The sequence below is a fragment of the Borostomias antarcticus genome, assembly GCF_949987555.1.
Source record: "Borostomias antarcticus genome assembly, chromosome: 17".
Lineage (NCBI taxonomy): Eukaryota > Metazoa > Chordata > Actinopteri > Stomiiformes > Stomiidae > Borostomias > Borostomias antarcticus.
The window spans coordinates 15,774,358-15,794,838 of NC_140250.1; the positions used below are offsets into that span (position 1 = coordinate 15,774,358).

Genomic DNA, 20,481 nt, shown 5'->3' on the forward strand with positions numbered 1-20,481 from the left:
ATGGAAAGAGACAGCGGTATATTCAGCATATTGAAAGAGAGGTATATTCAGCATATTGAAAGAGACAGAGGTATATTCAGCATATTGAAAGAGAGGTATATTCAGCATATTGAAAGAGACAGAGGTATATTCAGCATATTAAAAGAGACAAAGGTATATTCAGCATATTGAAAGGGACAGAGGTATATTCAGCATATTGAAAGAGACAGCGGTATATTCAGCATATTGAAAGAGACAGCGGTATATTCAGCATATTGATTCTTTGAGCTCTGTGACAAATACAAATGGAGGGCTAAGGGAACTACAGGTACATATCTCGACTTGTGTATTGTGCAGAATAGAGAGTCTATTGGATACAATGGCAGATATTATCTTGATGAACACACAAACATTGATTTGTAAAAGGGCTAGTTACATTAGTGCATGGGAATATAGTTTCATCCTCTATATAGCTTTCTTATCCCCCAAATATTATAGAATATTCTATTACAAAGGAATATAACTCTTCATTCATCTTTTAGTCTTGGTAAATTGGAGATGCTCTGCCTGTCAAATGCTGTCTCAGGATATGCATTGTATTATTTATTCATTTTTTAATTTCCTTTCTTTTTAGTTTTAGCTGATTAAGCTCTATTTTGGTGGCCTTTGGTAAATTTGAATGGCTTGATCCGAAATACAGCAAAATCCTTTCATTTGCATATCGTTATTTACACTAGTGAAGCACTGAGGTTTCCCTCATTTACAGAATGACGAGTTTACACAGAGACACATATCAACAAAACAAATGCAATGCAAATTATTTACACTTTAACATGTTTACCTTACCCCAAATTAGGAATATGAGTTGTGGTAATGAGTAGAAAGACATGCCAAAGAGATGGACTACAGTGTGTGTACATGTACAGTATGCTGTGAGTTTTCACAGAAGCTGGCCACAATCCCGCCATACTCGTAGTCGTACCAAGTATGGCAACCACTTAAACCTAACCATAACCCTAACCTCCTAACCATACCCGCCACTACGATTGAATACTTGGAAGGGCCTTTGGCTTGATCTTTTTGCCTATTTGCTCACCACATACCTTCCTTTCCAGGAATCCCAAAGGAATGGGAAGTCAGGTATTCCTGCAGCGAGGTGGCCCAGCTTGCTCAGTCTGACCTGCCCTCGCAGTAGCTGCAGTGGCAGTGGGAGTGAGGCCTCCTTATCCAGCGCTTGTAGCGAATACTCAAGTGGCTCACATACTTGGGCTGAGGGACGTGGCTCTTCCAAGCAGGTAACTTTCTATGTTGCCGCCCAAACCAAATGTTATGTGCCATATTTTAGCCAAGTTTAATCAGGGATTGTGTTTTACAGTATAAGCTCTTTATCCACAAAACCCCCCCAAATATGATGTGTTTATATCTCTCACTTATATCTTGTTGTCTTGCTTTTCCCAGTGTGCTTTAAACCGGGAGAAGAGGATGAGTGCAGGGTCAGTGCCCACCGAGCAGCCGGATCTGGGATGGAAAGAGGGTCACATCCTGAAGGGCCTAAGGAGGCTCCAAATGCGAAGCCCCAAGGAGCTGTCCTCACTCGCCCCTACATCCCGTTATAAAGACTGTATGACCTCCAATGAGGGTATATACTCTCTAGGGGTCAAATGTGGGCCACAAGGGGTAGCTCCCAAACTGGGAGTGACTACGGTCAAGTCTTTCAAGCCAGGAGCAGCAGCTACTATCGTACCCTCAGACTCAGATGATGCAGATGATGAATCGCCTCAGTCCACAGTTAGGGAGTCTTGTCACCAATCCACAAAAGAGACACTCTGTGTAGAGGGAGTTGGTGCAGCTGGATTGGGAACACCGAAGAGCAAAGCAAACTTCATAGTGTGTAACTCCCAAGAGGAGCCTGTAAAACTCACCGGGATTACAAGCAACTTCCTCTCACCTGTTATAGACAACCTCTTGCCTGAGAGCCCCACACTAAAGCCTGGTGTCAGCCCAAAAGAGAGCCCTACCCACATGGGCAAGCCAGAGAATATAGACCAGATAAAAAATGACAAGCAATCTCTCTTCAAAAGATGGAACGATAGGGACAGTGCCCAAAACAGGTCCACTGAGCGCAAGTCAAGACTTGATCTTGTCAAACAGCAGCAAGGCAGAGTCATGGACAAACAACTGGAGACTGGGACCAGGGACATGAGCCTACCTATTCAGCATGCCGCTGCCAGGGCTCTGAGCTGGGCTAGCGAGGCTAGACAGCGCAGTGCCTCTATGGATCTGCCTCACTACAGAGAGCAGGCCAACCAGGCTGGTGCCGAGACCAAGGACTACACCATCTTGGAGTCCCCTCAAAGGAAACCCAAACCTCAGGCTTGCGACTCTGCAAGGAAGGCCTTCATTCTTAGGAGCAAGAGTGCTGATGGAGGCCCGGAACAACCCAAACAACTGCACTCACCCCTACACCAGAAGCTGATTAAGGTCCACCACAGGCCCAAAAGCCGCTCAAACCCTCCTGGACACAGCATTCCTAGTGCTAAATCTAATTTCACCAAGGTCCCAAGCACAGCTAAGGGACCAGTACAGATGGCAGAGAAAAGTGAGAGCACTACTGATACAAGAGCCCCAGGCTGTATTGAAGCTGCAGGACAAGAATCTCCATCTTTCTCTGCGAAACAGTCTAATACATTCAAGCCTCATGGTTTGAATGATGGCCCGAAGAGCCCCTCCAAGGCACCTCAGATGGTCTCCAAACTAACCTCAAGGAATGACTCTGTTACAAAAGACCCCATCTCAAATAATTTACCCAACTCTCCACTGAAGCAAAGTAATCAAGACCAGCCCTCTGCTATTTCCCATCCTGAGCTCAGGTCTCCATCTCCACCACCACCACCAGGTCGAACAACTTCCTTACTAATAAGACCTAGTTATGACTCTTTACCTCAAGTACACAAGCATGCAATTCAGCCTCAAACCTCAAGCACTGTGAAGGCAACTACTAATGGCAGTAAACCTGAAGCAAGCCAGCAATCACCAGTTAAGCAAATGCACACTCAAGTCCCCATCAAAACTCAGGACACTCGCCTTATGGCCCCTAAAATGGGTGCATCTCCTAAACGGGTTACTGCCAAGGTTTACCATCCTTTACCAGTTCAAGAATCCAAGGAAACAGACTCTCACCAATTGCCCAAGAACAGATTAATGGCCCTAGCCCCCCATGAAGAAAATAATGTTCAAAATATCCCAATATCACAGCAGCTGAGCAGCATGGGTGATCAACAAGTTGCAGAACTCTTACCCCATGCCGCTGCGTCTCTTCTCTGCCATGGGATACCCAGCAACCCTCAACATTCTATCTCAAGGGCCATGAAGACAAGCATTCCTGGAAGTAGCATTGAGACAACCCAGATGCAAGGGAGCACCTTCATAGTTCTGGGGAGACATGAAAAAGGTGAAACTAACACTGCTTCAAAAGGAGTGCAAACTTTTGAGACCTTCAACCACGAAACTCATCAGATGATGCATGGGGTTAGTGCAGCTGTAGCTAAAGCCAAGGCCAGACGGAAGACTGAGACCCGTTGTAACTCATTGGACTCTGAGCCTCCTGGGCCACCCCCTGCAGCTGAGAGCGGCATAATGTTGGACTGGGGATTTGATGAGGAAGGCTGGCTGTTTAAAAGGTCTGTCTCAGTGTCTACCAGACCACCTCTGAAACCAGTCATGGGCATGAATGGAGCCAAGGCTCGCAGTCAGAGCTTTGGAACCCGTTACATGGACAGGCCGAATTTCAATAGATCCGGGAAGGTTCGTACCCAGATCAAGACTCACTCAGGAAGCTCTTTGAACTCTCTTGGCGATGTTTTTCAAGGTAGCATGAGCTGCTCCAATAGCTATCATTGTCCAATGAACAGATCTCTTCTGAACAACTTCTTGATTGAAGAGGGCTTGCCAATACCTTCTCATTTGGGGGCGTCCAGTGATAGATTCAGTTTGAGGCACCAGCGAGAGCAGGCCAGACGCCTTCAGATTGAAGAGCAGCTGTGTAGCGCCTTTGGTGACCCAGTCCCTGGCGAACCAGAGAGACCTACCACAATCACCACCATCGAGGAGAAGGTGATGCTGGGAATAGAGGAGAATTTGCAGAAATCTCAAGAGCAGGAGAGGACTACGGAAACTAAGCCAAAATCTGGGTCATCTTTGGCAAACTGGTTTGGCTTCCGTAAGACTAAGCTCCCTGCTCCAAGTGGGAAACGAGGAGATGTTCTCAAGGTAAAAGAGGAGAAGAAGGAGCAAAAGATCGGATCTCTGTTGGTCGGAAAGCAGGCAAAGACTGACAAAAAGAAGGAGAGAAGGAGAAGTGATGGGAAAGAAAGGTAAGACTTTTTTTCAACCTGGGGCAGCTGGGGAGTAATGGTTCAGGTTCCATTATTAGATTACTCATGGTAATGTCAATTTTGAACAAAGCCCTCAGTTACATTACAGTCATTTAGCTGACACGTTTGTTCAAAGCGACTAACAATAATTGCATTTAATGTAGGAAACATCAGTACTACTACTTGCCAGAACTCACAAGTGCATCTCCTTTCTAAAACAAGTGACTAAGAACATAATCTAGTGCTAGAGGGAAAGTGAAAAATAGCAAACTAAAGATACAATAGGTGCTCAAGAGGGAGGTTACAGCCACTTAGCTGACGCTTTTGTCCAAAGCGAGTTACAATAATTGCATTTAACGTAAGAAACATCAGTGTACTGTACTACTTGCCAGAACTCTAGATAGATAGATAGATAGATAGATAGATAGATAGATTATTAGATATTTATGATTAGAGTGTCCTGCATCGGGAGATGCCCAGCCCGCACAGGCCTACAAGACACTCAAATAATACATATACAAACACAAAGATACGATAGCACATAAAACATGTCCATACAGGGCTACGGATATGTTCTCCATCGTAGTGGCCATGCCTTCTCAAGGAATTTACTTAATACAAAGACTTCTTCATTGAACAGCCATCTTAGCATATTACATTTGGACAACCAAAACAAATCATGATTCTTAGCCTGGACTTAAAAACACTTCTAACAGTAGACTGCCATACAGTGAACAATAAAATTAAATGAAAATGAAATTCATCCGCCACAACTCCCAGGTCACATAAAACACACAACCGGAGTTCCTCAAGAATGGCTTTATATCTACACACCTCATCTGAGAGGTAAGACCTTTATATCTACCCACCTCATCTGAGAGGTAAGACCTTTATATCTACCCACCTCATCTGAGAGGTAAGACCTTTATATCTACCCACCTCATCTGAGAGGTAAGACCTTTATATCTACCCACCTCATCTGAGAGGTAAGACCTTTATATCTACCCACCTCAACTGAGAGGTAAGACCTTTATATCTACCCACCTCATCTGAGAGGTAAGACCTTTATATCTACCCACCTCGTCTGAGAGGTAAGACCTTTATATCTACCCACCTCATCTGAGAGGTAAGACCTTTATATCTACCCACCTCATCTGAGAGGTAAGGCCTTTATATCTACCCACCTCCTTTGAGAGGTAAGACCTTTATATCTACCCACCTCATCTGAGAGGTAAGACCTTTATATCTACCCACCTCATCTGAGAGGTAAGACCTTTATATCTACCCACCTCATCTGAGAGGTAAGACCTTTATATCTACCCACCTCATCTGAGAGGTAAGACCTCATCTGAGAGGTAAGACCTTTATATCTACCCAACTCATCTGAGAGGGAAGACACTTGCTCTTAGTCCAGAGGTAAAACACCTGCACTTAGTCCAGAGGTAAGACACCTGCTCCTAGTTGGGCACAGAGGGACCTTTGTCCTCTCTTTAAATTAAATGCAACATATGGTTCAGTGACATAGTCCTCTTTGAGCTGAACATAGTTTCTTAGCTTTGGTTTTCTCCAAATGTCCACTTAACATTGCTCCTGGTGTATAATTTACAATTTCTGTTTAACCATATCCATATTGCACACTAAATTATTCATAAAATATATACTTAAATCAGTGAGAGAGAGAATTGAAAAAACCTCTCTTATCCACGGATGATTATATGTTCTGCTCCAATTAAATATCTTCCTCACAAGCCTCTCTTCTGGCAGTTGGGTGATGCGGTTCCACACTCTAATCATTTCACATCTGTTTTGTTAGACAGCTTTCCCACCCCGTATCCCCTTAGCCAACTTAGTAGTGTACTTATGCACCCCAAGAAAACACCTCAAGGCTGGTTACCTTGCATTCGTTGGCCTCCTCAAAGCCCCACACTGCTGCATTTAATAAAATTGATGCAACCATAGAATCAACAGTTTTGTAAATGTAGCAAAACGAAGGTCGGGGCAGTTTAATTTGACTCAACATGGCGCCCAGCCTCTACCTGCTGAGTCTGCCAACCTTTTCCTTCCCTCCAAGAAACTAATATATTAATTAAAAACAAAGTACTTATAAGGGGGAGGTGTAACTCAGCTGCTTAAAATGAAGAGTCACCATTTTCCATTAAAATCTTTATTGGTATCATCTTGTTCTTACATGGCTCCAATCTATTTATTTCTCTCCAAAATAGCTGTCGATTACAAAAATGTGCTTGTTCTAACTGTAGAGCCTGTCCTCTCTTAAAACGTCTCTTGAAGAACTTAAGTCTTCTGTCAAAAGTAAATAGGTATTGTTAGAATTCATCCTGAAGAATCCTCCTCCTGCTTTGGTCTTTACACCTTAGGAAGACTGTCCCTGCTGCTCACAGATTAAACCATAATCCATTTAATTCATTGTTCCAATATGGTTGTTTAGATCTATAATTCTTCTTCACATTCGTGTTTCTAACTGCACAATGTTTATCTATTTCCTTATGGAGAAGGTCACAGAGTCGATCATAACACTGGTTTATGTTGTCTTGAGTTCTACTGCCATTTTGCAGTTGATTTGGGACCTCATGGAGAGTCCTACGGCACATTTCACCAGACAAAAAATAACAGGGAGATGTCTAGTCTGTCTTTTTACACCCTGCTGGGAGTCTACACACCTCTGAATATTAATTGTTTCACCTGCCTGGAAATGTAGACAACGCAGTGAGTGATCAGGAATTCTGCTGCGCTCATCCAAGAGTTTGGCAGCTTCAAGGCCGACTCTTTCTACGAGCTCAGAGGGTGTAGAAACACAGCTTCAAGGCCTACTCTTTCTACGAGCTCAGAGGGTGTACTGTATAAACACCAAACTCCAAGCATGTTTTTAGATCAGCATGTGGGGTCACAATATAGTCGACCACAGCTTCACCCCTTTTAGAAATATATGTAAAATGATCATTTTCTGAGTTTAGCCTTCCGTTAACCACACAACATTTCGAATCTTTCAGGAATTCAATGAAGGTTTGCCCGTGCTTATTTACACCTGTGTCTAGTACAGCCCTCGGGGTATATCATCCACATCAACATCATCTTTTAAGTCTGCAATTAGACTATTCAAGTCACCACAAATATAAACAATGTCCACATTAAGGCTAACTGTGTATATCAGCGCCAATAAATGGTTAAAGAAAGAATCTGCCCCCATGTTGAAGATTCGGGAGATAAATAGCAAGAAATACTGTAATGACAGAAGACGTGGGGTGGCGACGTGGAGTGACTCGGTCACTGCAAGGAAGGAGCTCTCTGTCAAGTGGCCAGCCTTGAACCCCACTGGTGGGGGTCCAGGAGAGTGTTCTGGTGAAGATACGAAGATAGTTGGTTAAAGATAGCACGTTCAAGTGTTTTTGATTGAAAGGATAGAATGGAAACCGGTCTGTACTTTTTGACGTCAGAGGGGTTAAGAGATGGTTTCTTCAGGAGGGGGGTGACTCTGGCAGTCTTGAAAGCGGAGGGAAAGCATCTTGATACAAGAGATGCATTATGAAGTGGGTTAGGAAAGGAAGGACTTTGGGCGCAACAGACTGAAGGAGAGTGGAGGAGACAGGGTCTAGGGGCCTTGTAGTGTGGCGGCTAGATGTAACAAGGTTGAGAACCTCGTTAGGGGAAAGGGGACGAAGGCAGGGTGAGGTGGGAGTAGAGAGGGAAGAGAAGGTGAGGGTGGAGAGGTGAGGTTGGTGCATGGCGTGTCGACCGGGGGGTGGGGGAAAGAGGATGTGATATTGTTAACTTTCTTGTCAAAGAAGTTGAAGTTTTTTTTAGGATTGGAAACAGAGGTTAGAATTTTAGAGCAGAAGAAAGTAGCAGATAGGGAGGAGAAGAATGCGGAAAGAAGAGATTGGAATTTAAGAAGGTCCTCTGGGAGTCTTCCTTTTCTACATTTATGCTCAGCTATTCTCAAGCTCTGTCTATCTCACAGATGGCTTTAAAAAATATGCATTAGGTATGTTTATTTGATGCTGCCTTTTCATCATGAGTTGACTAGAATCTGCATCTGGAAAGTATTCATATCCCTTACTTTTTCCACATTTTATGTTACAGCCTTATTCCAAAATGGATTAAATTCATTTTTTCACAATACCCCATAATGATAAGTTAAAAGTGTTTATTTTTATTTTTATTTGCAAATGTATTAAAATTAAAGCACTCAAACACATGTGCATTGTGATGTATTCACACCCTTTTCCTAATACTTTGTTGAAGCATCTTTGGCAGCAATTACAGCCTCAAGTCATGAATATGACACTACAAGCTTGGCTCACCTATTTTTGGGCAGTTTCTCCCATTCTTCTTTACAGATCCTCTCAAGCTCCATCAGGTTGGATGGGGAGTGTCGGTACACATTTTCAGATCTCTCCAAAGATGTTCAATCATGTTCAATCCTGGGCTCTCACTCAAGGACATTCACAGACTTGTCCCGAAGCCAGTCCTTTCTTATCTTGGCTGTGTGCTTAGGGTTGTTGTCCTGTTGGAAGGTGAACCTTCTCCCCAGTCCGAGGTCCCCATTGTTCTGGAGGAGGTTTTCATGAAGGATCTCTCTGTGCATTGCTGCATTCATCTTTCCCTCGATCTTGACTAGTCTCCCAGTTCCTGTTGCTGAAAAACATCCCCACAGCATGATGCTGCCACCACCATGCTTCACTGTAGGGATGATATTGGCCTGGTGATGATACCACCATGCTTCACTGTAGGGATGGTATTGGCCTGGTGATGATACCTCCATGCTTCACTGTAGGGATGGTATTGGCCTGGTGATTGAAGTGATTTAATTTGATTTAGCTCCCCTGCATTTTAATCATGTCATAATATTGTAATCATAATCATCCTATGGTATAAATTGTTTTACAAAGCCACAACTTTAAATGCTGTAACGGATATCTGCTCAAGAGTAGTACTAGATGAAACCTATAATAAACTGCTCAACAGCAATATAAAATGCCACCACTAGATGTAGCCATAGGGAACTGATCTGTTGAAAATGGAGTTCTCCTACTTAGGTCAGCAGTTTAAGGTTGCTGAGGCTAGCAATTTTATGGCTTGAATAGTGTACGCTCTCCCTGACCATTTAGATATCCCAATGTCTTCCTGTTAAATTCCCAGCTTTCCCCTCTTCTCCTCCCTGATTTACCAAAAGATTGAATTAATTAATGCTGGCACTGCAGTCTTACCTACAAAAACAGTATACGATTGCCCATGTACCCATAGGGATCCCCAACTTTCTCCCTATTTCCCCCCCTTGCAGGAAATAATGGCGTACTAAAAGGACATATTTGGGCATAGGTTGGTGCTGAGTCGGCATATTAGACACCATTGGATTTGTGCCAAAGTAGGGATGATGTTTGGAAAGTGGGATGTGGTCAAGAAAGAGGGGGATGGTGGCAGACTATTTAAGGGGTAACACAAAGACAAGGGTGTGTCTCTTTCCCGGGAAGCACCGGCTTTACTGCTATTTTGTTTCTGAAGAAGAAATAAAGTCATCGCATTGGACTCCTGGTGCCTCAACTTGTTTTCTTTTTGGAATCAGAATTTATTTTGAAACTTTGAAACTAGTCTGAACTTCACTGTAGGGATGGTATTGGCCCGGTGATGAGTAGTGCCTGGTTTCCTCCAGACATGATGCTTGGCATTCAGGCCAAAGAGTTCAATCTTGGTTTCATCAGACTAGAGAATTTTGTTTCTCATGGTCTGAGAGTCCTTTAGGTGCCTTTTTGGCAAACTCCAAGCGGGCTGTCATGTGCCTTTTACTGAGGAGTGACTTCCGTCTGGCCACTCTACCATAAAGGCCTGATTGGTGGAGTGCTGCAGAGATGGTTGTCCTTCTGGAAGGTTCTCCTATTTCCACAGAGGAACACGGGAGCTCTGTCAGAGTGACTATTGGGTTCTTGGTCACCTCCCTGACCAAGGCCCTTCTCCCCTGATTATGCAGTTTGGCCAGGCGGCCAGCTCTAGGAAGAGTCCTGGTGGTTCCAAACCTCTTCCATTTATGAATGATGGAGACCACTGTGCTCGTTGGGACCTTCAATGCTGCAGAAATGTTTTGTTACTCTTCCCCAGATCTGTGCCTTGATACAATCCTGTCTCGGAGGTCTACAGACAATTCCTTTGACTTCATGGTTTGGTTTGTGCTCTGACATGCCTCAACATTGTCCTCAACAATAGGACCTCATGTAGACAGGTGTGTGCCTTTCCAAATTGTGTCCTGTCAATTGAATTTACCACAGGTGGACTCCAATCAAGTTGAAGAAACATATCAAGGATGATCAGTGGAAACAGGATGCATCTGAGCTCAATTTTGAGTGCCATAGCAAAGGGAGTGAATACTTAGTACATGTGATATTTGCTGTGATAAAAATGTCTAAAAAACCTTTTCTACTTTGTCATTATGGGATATTGTGTGTAGAATTGTGAGAAAAAATGAATTTAATCAATTTTGGAATACGACTGTAACATAACAAAATGTGTAAAAAGTGAAGGGATATAAATACTTTTAGAATGCACGTGTAAGTCAGTGCCTCAGAGAGCTACAAGTTCTCCCATTGAGTTTTCATGTTCATACTTCTATGTACTGAGACAATCACCACTTGATCTCTTCATATTGGCCATAAAGTGATTTACTGTTCCAGATAGCCCAAGACATTTGTTATCAATGGCTCCCAGAGATATTAATCACTCCTCTAAGCCCTAAGACTAGTTCAGACACATTCATACCATATAGCAGAGCAGCGAGAGCTCAAGAAAGCACAGAGTAATTTATCAGTTGGAACACCCTGGGCATGTTAAGTCAATATGAGAGACTCAGATTATAGTGTGCGGCTGAAAAACTGTTTTCTCTCAGCTCTGTGGGGAGGCGAGAGTCCCATGATGCAGTGCGCCAATGCCTCTCCATGCCAATCCAGGGAGTCCCAGGCGAGATGGCGGGACCAACAGACGTCTGCGGAGACACAAAGGTAAATTCAGTCAGCATGCGAGGGAAGATCATGTTATCAGTTAAGGGACAGTCACTTACACTTCAGTTTGTGATATTAATATTTAGACCTCAGAATAAAGTTGAGAAATGCCTCATTACCATTATGAATTTTCAAATCTATGCCCACTTCAGGTACAGACAATATCCCAGAAATGTCACTTATCACTATAAAGTATGAGGGTGAGGGGTTGTGTCTCAATGTCAAATGGGGCACTTCACACTTCTTTTTATGGTTATTTATCACAAAATAGGTCAGAGCAAATAAGCTTATCATCACTTAAATGTTCCACTTTTAAAGAGTGCTATTTTATTTTAACGTCAAAAGCATGGAGCCTTGATAGATTTTGCAGGAACATTTATTTTACTTTGCACCCGTTGGACCAGAAATAGAGATGTGAAAGGTGATGAGGGTGACCAAAACATGGTTTTGTTGAAAATACACATGTAAAAATAACATATCAAACCAAGAAAAAGAGATGAAGGTTTGAGGGGTAAGCAAAAAGATGAGGTCACAGATCAAGACTCATATACTTTCATACAGATACATATTACAGATAACCAACACAAACCTTTGTTGGATGTATTTACAGTGAGAGAAAATCCCATTGTTATGATTAAGATTAAATCTTATTGAATTGTCCTCCAGACTTCACCAAAGAAAGACTTCTGACGTTCAGTTGTATTATCAGCATGAAAATGTGACCACTGTTAATTGGGGAAGTTGTCTGGCCTCGTGAGACCATCCTGATGCTTCCCTCCAGAATGTGAGCTTTGTGCGATCAGGGTGGTCTCACAAGAATACATATTGTCACCTTGCCAGTAAAATTCATGAGGGCTGAAGAAATATTGAAGTCATTCAGTCTATCTGAATAATATCAGAATATTTGCTATAAAACAAAAAAAATCTTAGTAAAATCAATTTTAGGCCACACTACCATGTAAGGATAAGTATTGTTTCATCTCTCCACTATACACAGATAAAGACACAGAGGATGAACCTCAGGCCTGAGAGTAACAGTGCCACCACTTTGAAGAGCCCCAGCCAGGATCATGTTATAGGTAAGAGGGTCACTCTGACCATTAACACCGTTTTCACCACCATTAAGATCATACTGTGTATGTAAGGCAATGGTCAACAATGTTTTCGTTTAAGCCTCCAAATTACTTAATGCCAGTAAATTTGTATCCTGGCACTCGTGACCTCTTTTCAGGGATGATAGACTATCCATACTCATCCCTGTGGCTTGACTACAAAATACATGACACATGAGCTACTTTGGATTTACAGTAAATAGGTCTGATACTTTGTTATCGTTCACTGTTTTTTTTTTAAGCTCTGATGTAATCATCTGATGTCTTAAATCTTTTTTGTCAAATACATTTAAGATTAATAAAAACTAAGAGCAGCCAGCAGTGCCAAAAAAGATTATTATTGTTTATGTGGCTTACAGTAATAGCCTCTGTGACATTTCAAAATTCTGACAAATAAGCACATTTTGTCCAAGTCTTCCCTAAATTAATTCACACACAAAAATAACTTTTCAGGCCACCATCACCCTATCCTATAGGAGCCAAAAGACTTTACATGATGTTACGGTTTGAGTGCACATAGATCACTTGCTTGACTTTTGGCCACTTGACCATTTGGAGAGGTTACTAAATGGGATTACCACAGATACAGTGAATTGCTTCCTCTCAGCTCAGGGGGGAATATCATTCCACTCTGCTTCCTGGGACCTTTCCCGCTCCCTTCCAGCCCTAGCGTTTGTGGTTCTGTGGTCCCTCTCATTTTGTGCCCACTGTTGGTTTCTTTGTGTTTCCTGTGTCTAGGGCTGGAATGAAGAACTGATTAGCACTGATAAGATACTGTAAGGACAGGCGATTACAAGAACTCCAATGTACCTTCCTATGTATTCTACTCTACTCTACTCTATTCTATTCTATTCTATTCTATTCTATTCTATTCTATTCTATTCTATTCTATTCTATTCCCACCTTGTCTAGTTCTAGTCCCCTTCATTCCTGCGCCCTAGTCCCCCTCTAGCTCCCCTGTGTCCTTCCTCCCTTCCCTGCCCGAGTGTCTGTGCTTGTTAACCCTTCATGGTGTGCCCTCCTGTCATTGTCTGCACCACGTTAAGTTCCCTTTAAACTGCCTCAGTTCCTTTGTTTCTGGTCTGTTCATTGTTTGGTGTCATACTGTGTTCCTGTGGTTATTTTGGATAAAATGTCTCCACCTTTATGGCCGTTCGCTGTCCGTATGTGGGTCCTACCTCTCCTGCTTTACACAGCCGTGACATCAGCATTATTCTTGATGAGTGGCATGGATACAGTAATATTCATGAAAAAGTACCTGTGTCCCTCATGCATATTTACAATACTGCAACATCCTGGTTCAGCCCTTATGAAAGAAAAATATATTGTGATATATTGGAAAATATAATGTAATATATCAAACAATGCATTTCCATACATAGGAAACTAGTGGTTATATTTTCCAATATACTGCAATATATGGAAAGGGGGCATTCTTTATGTATTATTCATTATATTACGTATGTATCATATTATTCTCTATATTTCCTCCATATATTTTGCATACCATAATGACAGTTAATATATAGGGGAATATATTTTCTTTGTATAAGGGAGACCTTTTAATGCTGCAGTTTCCGGACACTGAATATGCAACTGGCCTTTCTATGAGATGTTATTCAACCTTGAGAGCATCTTTGTCTGCTTGTAATCATTGAACTGTATACTGTTAGGTGTTGGCTTGTTTCACCTAGAGCCTTTTGATTTGATGCAATCCACACAGTGCAATCAATGGTCAAACTCGTTGAAGCTGTATTGAAAGTCAAAGCTATAACAAGCCGTCCTGTTTCATCTTAACATTACCCAATACTGTCTGTGGTCTGTATCTCATTTTGGCTATCTTTATTCATGTTGCGGCTGACAGGAAAATAAAAGAAACGTTCATTGTCAAAATGTTCACTGATTGTTTTTACACATTTAATTTGAAGCATACTACTGAAGGCACCACTGAAGGCACCCAATTATCAGTGAAGTTGTCAGGACACAGAGTATCTGTCTCTGAGACAAGCTCTCCTCTGGATCATTCAAGAGAATCCTGTATTTTCCGTTGATTAAAGCGCTCTACTGGGTAGGCTGTATGTATTCAAAATACTGTCAGGAGAAATGACAAGAAGAAGTGCAACATCTTGCTGGTTTAAATTCTTTATGTCTTTTCTCTTTGTCTGTGCAGTTCATGGACATGAAATGATGAGATTCAACTATTGACTCAGTTGACTTTTGACTCAACTTTTGGTGCAGTGTGCGGTTTGGCCCAGAAGCACTTTTTGTTATATTTTTAGCAATTTTGTAATTTGCAATCAAATTCCACCAGCAATCAATAAACTAGCAATGGTGCTCAGAGAGCACAGACCTCCGCCCATGAATGCATTAAGTGGCTCTGTGTAAGTAAGTAAAATTGTATTTGTATAGCACTGTTCATACAAGGAATGCAGCTCAGTGTTTAACAGAGAAATTACATGCACCGAGTGCTTCACATAAAACAGACATAAAATGAACATAAAAGCAAGGAAACAAGGAAAATAACATGGAACATAAAACAATAAAAACAAGATAAAGATAAGGAATCATGTTATATATATTATTATTATTATTTTTTTTTTTTTTAAAGCACAAATCATAGGATCGAACTAAAATTCACTAAAACTCACACCTAATCTACTGCAGATAGAGTATAACAGCAGCGCCAGAGTACAAAACATAGCCTGTGTGTCTGTCTCTGCTCAGCACCCGCAGAGAGAGAGAGAGAGAGGGAGAGAGAGAGAGAGAGAACTCGCTTTCAATGTCCCGGTCCTGAATTAATTCTGACCGGGTTTCCCAAAACGTCTGCACCTTATAACCGAGCGTCCTAGTAAGATACTGAATGAAAGTTGCAGGGTGAATCCAGGTAACGGTCCGTGAAGACCGTACGTCACACCGCCGAGCCCTGATGTCATGATGTATGTGTAAGACTATACAGTCAGCAACAAGTTACACAATTATACTGCATACAGAGTATGTAGGCTCTTTACCCACTCGATACGGTTGCGCAAGATCACAGTGTGAAATGAAATGTTTGCATACAATTACAGGCCTTTTCACATTCATTCACTCAATGCACTCAGTTCTGATTATTAATCCCTCTATCTGTTCAGTGTCTTTCAGCCCAGAAATAGTAGCAATGAACACATTTTAAAAGAAGTACAGTAGCAAGCAAGTGCAAAAGGAGCTAGTTGAAGGCTAAAGTGAAGAGATACATTTTTAGCTTTCTTTTAAGTGTATTTATCGAGCTGGCTTCCCTGATATCTATAGGTATTGTGTTCCATAGCCTTAAGGCATAATTGACCAAGGCTGCGCTCCCGATCTTCTTCCCACTGTTGCTGGGAGCTTCTAGTAAACCAGCAGCAGATGATCAGCGTTCTTAAATGGTACGTGGTTGACAAGGGAGTTAGCAATGTTCTGTGCACGTGCGTGCAAGCAGGACATGTTTGGTATTGTGGCATTTGTTAGGTCGAGAGCTTTATGCCAGTCCAAACCATGTGTCTCTGTGACCTTCCCATGTTGAGATATAACTGTTTCAATTCCCCCTATTGACAAAGAATGGGGGGAATTTCCCAAAAATAAATAGAGGTGAATGGCTGGCCATGTTTGGGCGGCTCGTTGACCCACCCCGTGATTCGGAACCACTTCAAAATTGAATGGGTTCTAAATTGGCCAGTGCTACACCCCTCCACCAAGTTTCATGAAAAGCAGTCTGGTACAGTAGTTTTTGCGTAATCATAGTCCAGAAAATTAATGGAAGTGAATGGCCAGCCCAGCCTTTTTTGGGCGGCTTGTGGACCCGCCCCGTTATTCAGATCCACTCCTGGATTTAATGGGTTGTTAGTTGACCCATGCTACATCCCTCCACCAAGTTTCATGAAAATCAGTCTGGTAGTTTTAGCTTAAACCTGGTCTAAAAAAATGTTGGAGGTGAATGGCTGGCCTTGTTCGTGTGGCTCGTGGACCTGCCCCGTGATTGGGATCTGCTGTAAAGTTGACTGGGTTCTAAGTTGGCCTATACTACCCCACTCCACTGAGTTTCATGAAAATCGGTTTGGTCGTTTTTGCATAATCCTAGTATCCACAAATATCAGTACTTTAGTCACACTGCCACTAAATCATGTTCTAAAAATACCATAGATCTCAGTGGTTTACTGTGTCTGATTTTCTCTGTTTTCACCAAGAGAACTCTCTTTCTCTCGCTCTCTCTGGCTGAAGTATTCTCTGGCAGTATCATGCATTAATTAGGGAAGAATCATTACCCTGCATTACAGTTTCATGTAATTGGATTGTACTGAACTGCCATCCGTCTGCTTGGCTCTTGGAGAGGACCTTCGCAGTTTGTGAATGAAATAACCCCCTGCCATCTGCTGCATTAATGCTCGGAAATCACAACAGGCAGGGTGTCAGCTGTGGCAGCTGGTTTAAAACTCCCTCATGCTGCCTCTACGGCGGTAATGACAACGTGTGAGGAATGACAGGAGACATGAGGGAAACACAATCGAATCTCGCCAGTAATGGCGCACTCTGTGATATTGCAGTTGACGTCGATGATACACACCGGACATATTCCCAGTGTCACAGACGTTCATTTGTGATTTGATTTTTGAGTTATCATTATTCATAGGACATTCATAACAGATGACATATTCTCTCGCTAATCATTTCAGTATTGGTAATGCACTTCAGTATAATTGTCACTTGTACCTCTTTTGACAATTATATTGAAAATACCCTGTCATTTAATTCCTTGTTGGTTTCCTACCCTTATCCCTGGTCCCCAAGCTCCATCATGTGTTCTCCTTGTGCCCCAGGCTCCGGCTGCACCATGCGAACGTTGGACAGCGGCATCGGAACATTCCCCCTCCCTGACTCCGCCTCCTTCTTCTCCTCCTCCATCCTCCACCTCCTCCCTAAATCAACCTCCACCCCAGACCACTCCCTCAGCCCTCCCAGCGCGCCAAGATCCTCCACTAAGGAAGTGTCCCCTTCCCCGTTACCCCGATGGAGAGTGCCATCGTCCGGCACCAAGGACCACTTCAAACTGGGCGTGCCAAACTCCACGTCCGACCTCTCTGTGACCCTTGTCCAATCAGAGCTTTATCCCAGTTTGGCCTTCCTCAAGCCTGTCCAATCCCTGTCTGAGCCTGTTGTGACCTGTGCCAATGTCTGTGAGACCCAGAGCAAGCTGCCCAGACTGGGCTCAGGTAAAGCCAGCCAAAAGAGACATGGCCAGATGATTTGTCATCCATTTTGTTTTACCTGTGTGACACAATATTAACTTGTATTATATCCATGAGTCAGTCAGGCAAGGTTGTTTCTACTAATAGAAGTAAACTGGGTGAAATCAACAGCCAGTCATGGGCTTTTAGCACTAGGTGCCAAATAGAAATACAGTTAGTGTATGAAAATATAGTCCTTTGAACATTGTTAAAACCGCAATATTACAGCTAAAGTCTGCATCAAGCCAGACTATCAACCTCCTATGTCATTAGAGAAAAAATACTTTCAGATTACTGTGATAATGATAGCCTTAGCTCATTGTGATGCTCAAAGGGTGCCCTGCCAGAGAAGACAGCTATACACCTTGGACTGCACAATTTCAGAGGTGTGTACAATAGCTCTAGTTTAAAAACAACTCAAAACACATTTCCAGTATTCCAGTGAACTAATCCTAACCGCCACACTCATCAGTGGGCGCCTTCGATGTGCTGTCTGTGGGATTATCCAATCACAAGACGCGGTCAGCCTGAATGGCTAGACTGATTGATCGACACGTACGCTATGTGTAATACAGCAGACATTCCCTAAAGGATTTATTTTAAGTACAGTACTGTATGTAACTCATATCCCTCAGTTAACACAGCAGCAGTATCTTTCTCAGCTCACATGAAACGACATGAAACAACATGGACAGCTATGTAGAACTGTGATGAATCTTATAGAGACCTATATTGAATTTGTGACCTGTTTTTACAACCTTAAATCTAAATACAGTATGTGTTTCCTTCTCTCTTCTTCGTTATGGACTTTTTCTCTCTTCTTCAGCTGTTTCAGATTGACATGAGCATGAAAGATGGACAAGGACGACAAAACGGTCATCAGCAGTGAGTTTTGTTTGTCTTATTCATTCATAGGTGGGATGGAGCTGAGGAGAATGAGCCATATCCAATCAAAGTCCAGACCTGCTCAGAGCCAGCAGCAAGAGCAGCCAAGGCCTCAGCTGGCCAACTGTAAGAACCAAGCTTTTTCCTATTGCAGGGGTGCAGACTTGTCACCTTTAAGTGAAAATAGACGTTTTAATCCGAAATAGGTCATTTGTTTGATCAGTGTATGTATGGGTTTGTGTGTTTGTCACCTTTTTCACCTGTGATCGGTTTGTACCTCTGCTATTGACTTGTAATAAAAAAGTCTCCCCACCACGCCACTATCCACGCCACGGAACCCACAACTAAGCCCCTGAGTGGGCTAGAGACACACGGTCTTCGCCGGTGGGTGCATGGAGATTGCCCGGAGGTCATTGCACTGTCCCTGACCGGCTCTGACCTGAGGGGGCGGAGTCTCCCCACCACACCACTATCCATGCCATGGAAACCACAATTCAGCCCCTGAGTGGGCTAGAGACACATGGTCTTTGCTGGTGGGTGCATGGAGATTGCCCGGAGGTCATTACACTGCCCGCGACCGGCTCTGACCTGAGGGGGCGGAGTCTCACCACCACGCCACTATCCCCGCCACGGGCCCCACAACTCAGCCCCTGAGTGGGCTAGAGACACACGGTCTTCGCCGGTGGGTGCATGGAGATTGCCCGGAGGTCATTGCACTGCCCCCGACCGGCTCTGACCTGAGGGGGCGGAGTCTTGCCACTGTCCACACCACGGACCCCACAAATCAGCCCCTGAGTGGGTTAGAGACACGGCCTTCGCCGGTGGGTGCATGGAGATTGCCCGGTCCATAGTAGTTCTAGCAGTAGCTGTTACATACAGCTGCAGCAGCTAGCCCACCTCACATTTTCTCCAGGAAATGTACTTTCTAGTTATTATTATTACGATTATTTTTATTATTATTGTTATTATTGTTATTATAATAATCTCTGCCTCTGCAGTCAATAGGCTAGTCCTAGGTCTGTTCTGAATGCTATTGTAATGCCCACTGGCTTTCTTACCAGGCTATTCTATTCGATTCTATTATGTTTTGCTATTCTATGTTATTATTATTATTATTATTATTATTATTATTATATGACTGTTATCTCTTTTCTACTGTATATGCAGTAGGTCTCTATGCCTCTGCAGTCAATAGGCTAGTCCTACAGCAGGCCTAGTTCTGAATGTTATTGTAATGCCCAGATTATGGACAGCAATCACTGCCCAGTGAGCCTAGTTGTCTGGCGAGGGACTAAAATGCTTCAGGGTACCCAGATGTGGCTCCAGGCTTTTTAAACTGCACAAGCAAATCATCTGATGTTGCCTTCAGTAACATTAAAAACAATCATAAATCATGTGAAGTTGAAGGCTACTGTACGTCTTCATCTTCGTCTTCAACCCTTTGAAAGGTTCCCCCGCCCCTTTGATAGGTTTCCCCGCCCCTTCGACAGGTTCCCCCGCCCCTTTGACAGGTTTCCCCGCCCCTTTGATAGGTTTCCCCGCCCCTTTGATAGGTTTCCCCGCCCCTTTGACAGGTTTCCCCACCCTAGAGCACTAGGAATGACGGGCTCCCGTCTTCATAATCCATTATAGCTGTTAGGCCTACGCCTAGCTGTAAAATTGACCGACATGATTAGAGACAAAACCTTTTTTTGTCACTTGATTACATGGTCTAATATTTAGTTTATCCTCTTTTTATTTGTATTATCTATAGTTATTTGGTGTGTTTTCTTTCATTATCTAGCCTACACTGAGCTGTGAGCAGTAAAGTAGACTATATCCCTCATATTCTTCTCTTTGCGCATATCTATTACTCAAGTCAACTCAAATTTTATTTATAAAGCACATT

The 20,481-nt window shown here is 42.9% G+C and overlaps 1 protein-coding gene across 1 annotated transcript in view; it reads left to right on the plus strand.

Annotated features, from left to right (window-relative positions):
• LOC311320290 (nck-associated protein 5-like) overlaps positions 1 to 20,481 on the plus strand; it is a gene marked incomplete at its 3' end in the record, with an annotated part of 69,317 nt that overhangs the window by 42,475 nt on the left and 6,361 nt on the right. Inside the window, exons 7-11 of the mRNA XM_084452021.1 lie at positions 1,095 to 1,274; positions 1,438 to 4,352; positions 11,245 to 11,356; positions 12,354 to 12,435; positions 17,301 to 17,717. Coding sequence (XP_084308147.1) covers positions 1,095 to 1,274; positions 1,438 to 4,352; positions 11,245 to 11,356; positions 12,354 to 12,435; positions 17,301 to 17,717 — 3,706 coding nt within the window. The remainder of the gene's footprint in view (positions 1 to 1,094; positions 1,275 to 1,437; positions 4,353 to 11,244; positions 11,357 to 12,353; positions 12,436 to 17,300; positions 17,718 to 20,481) is intronic.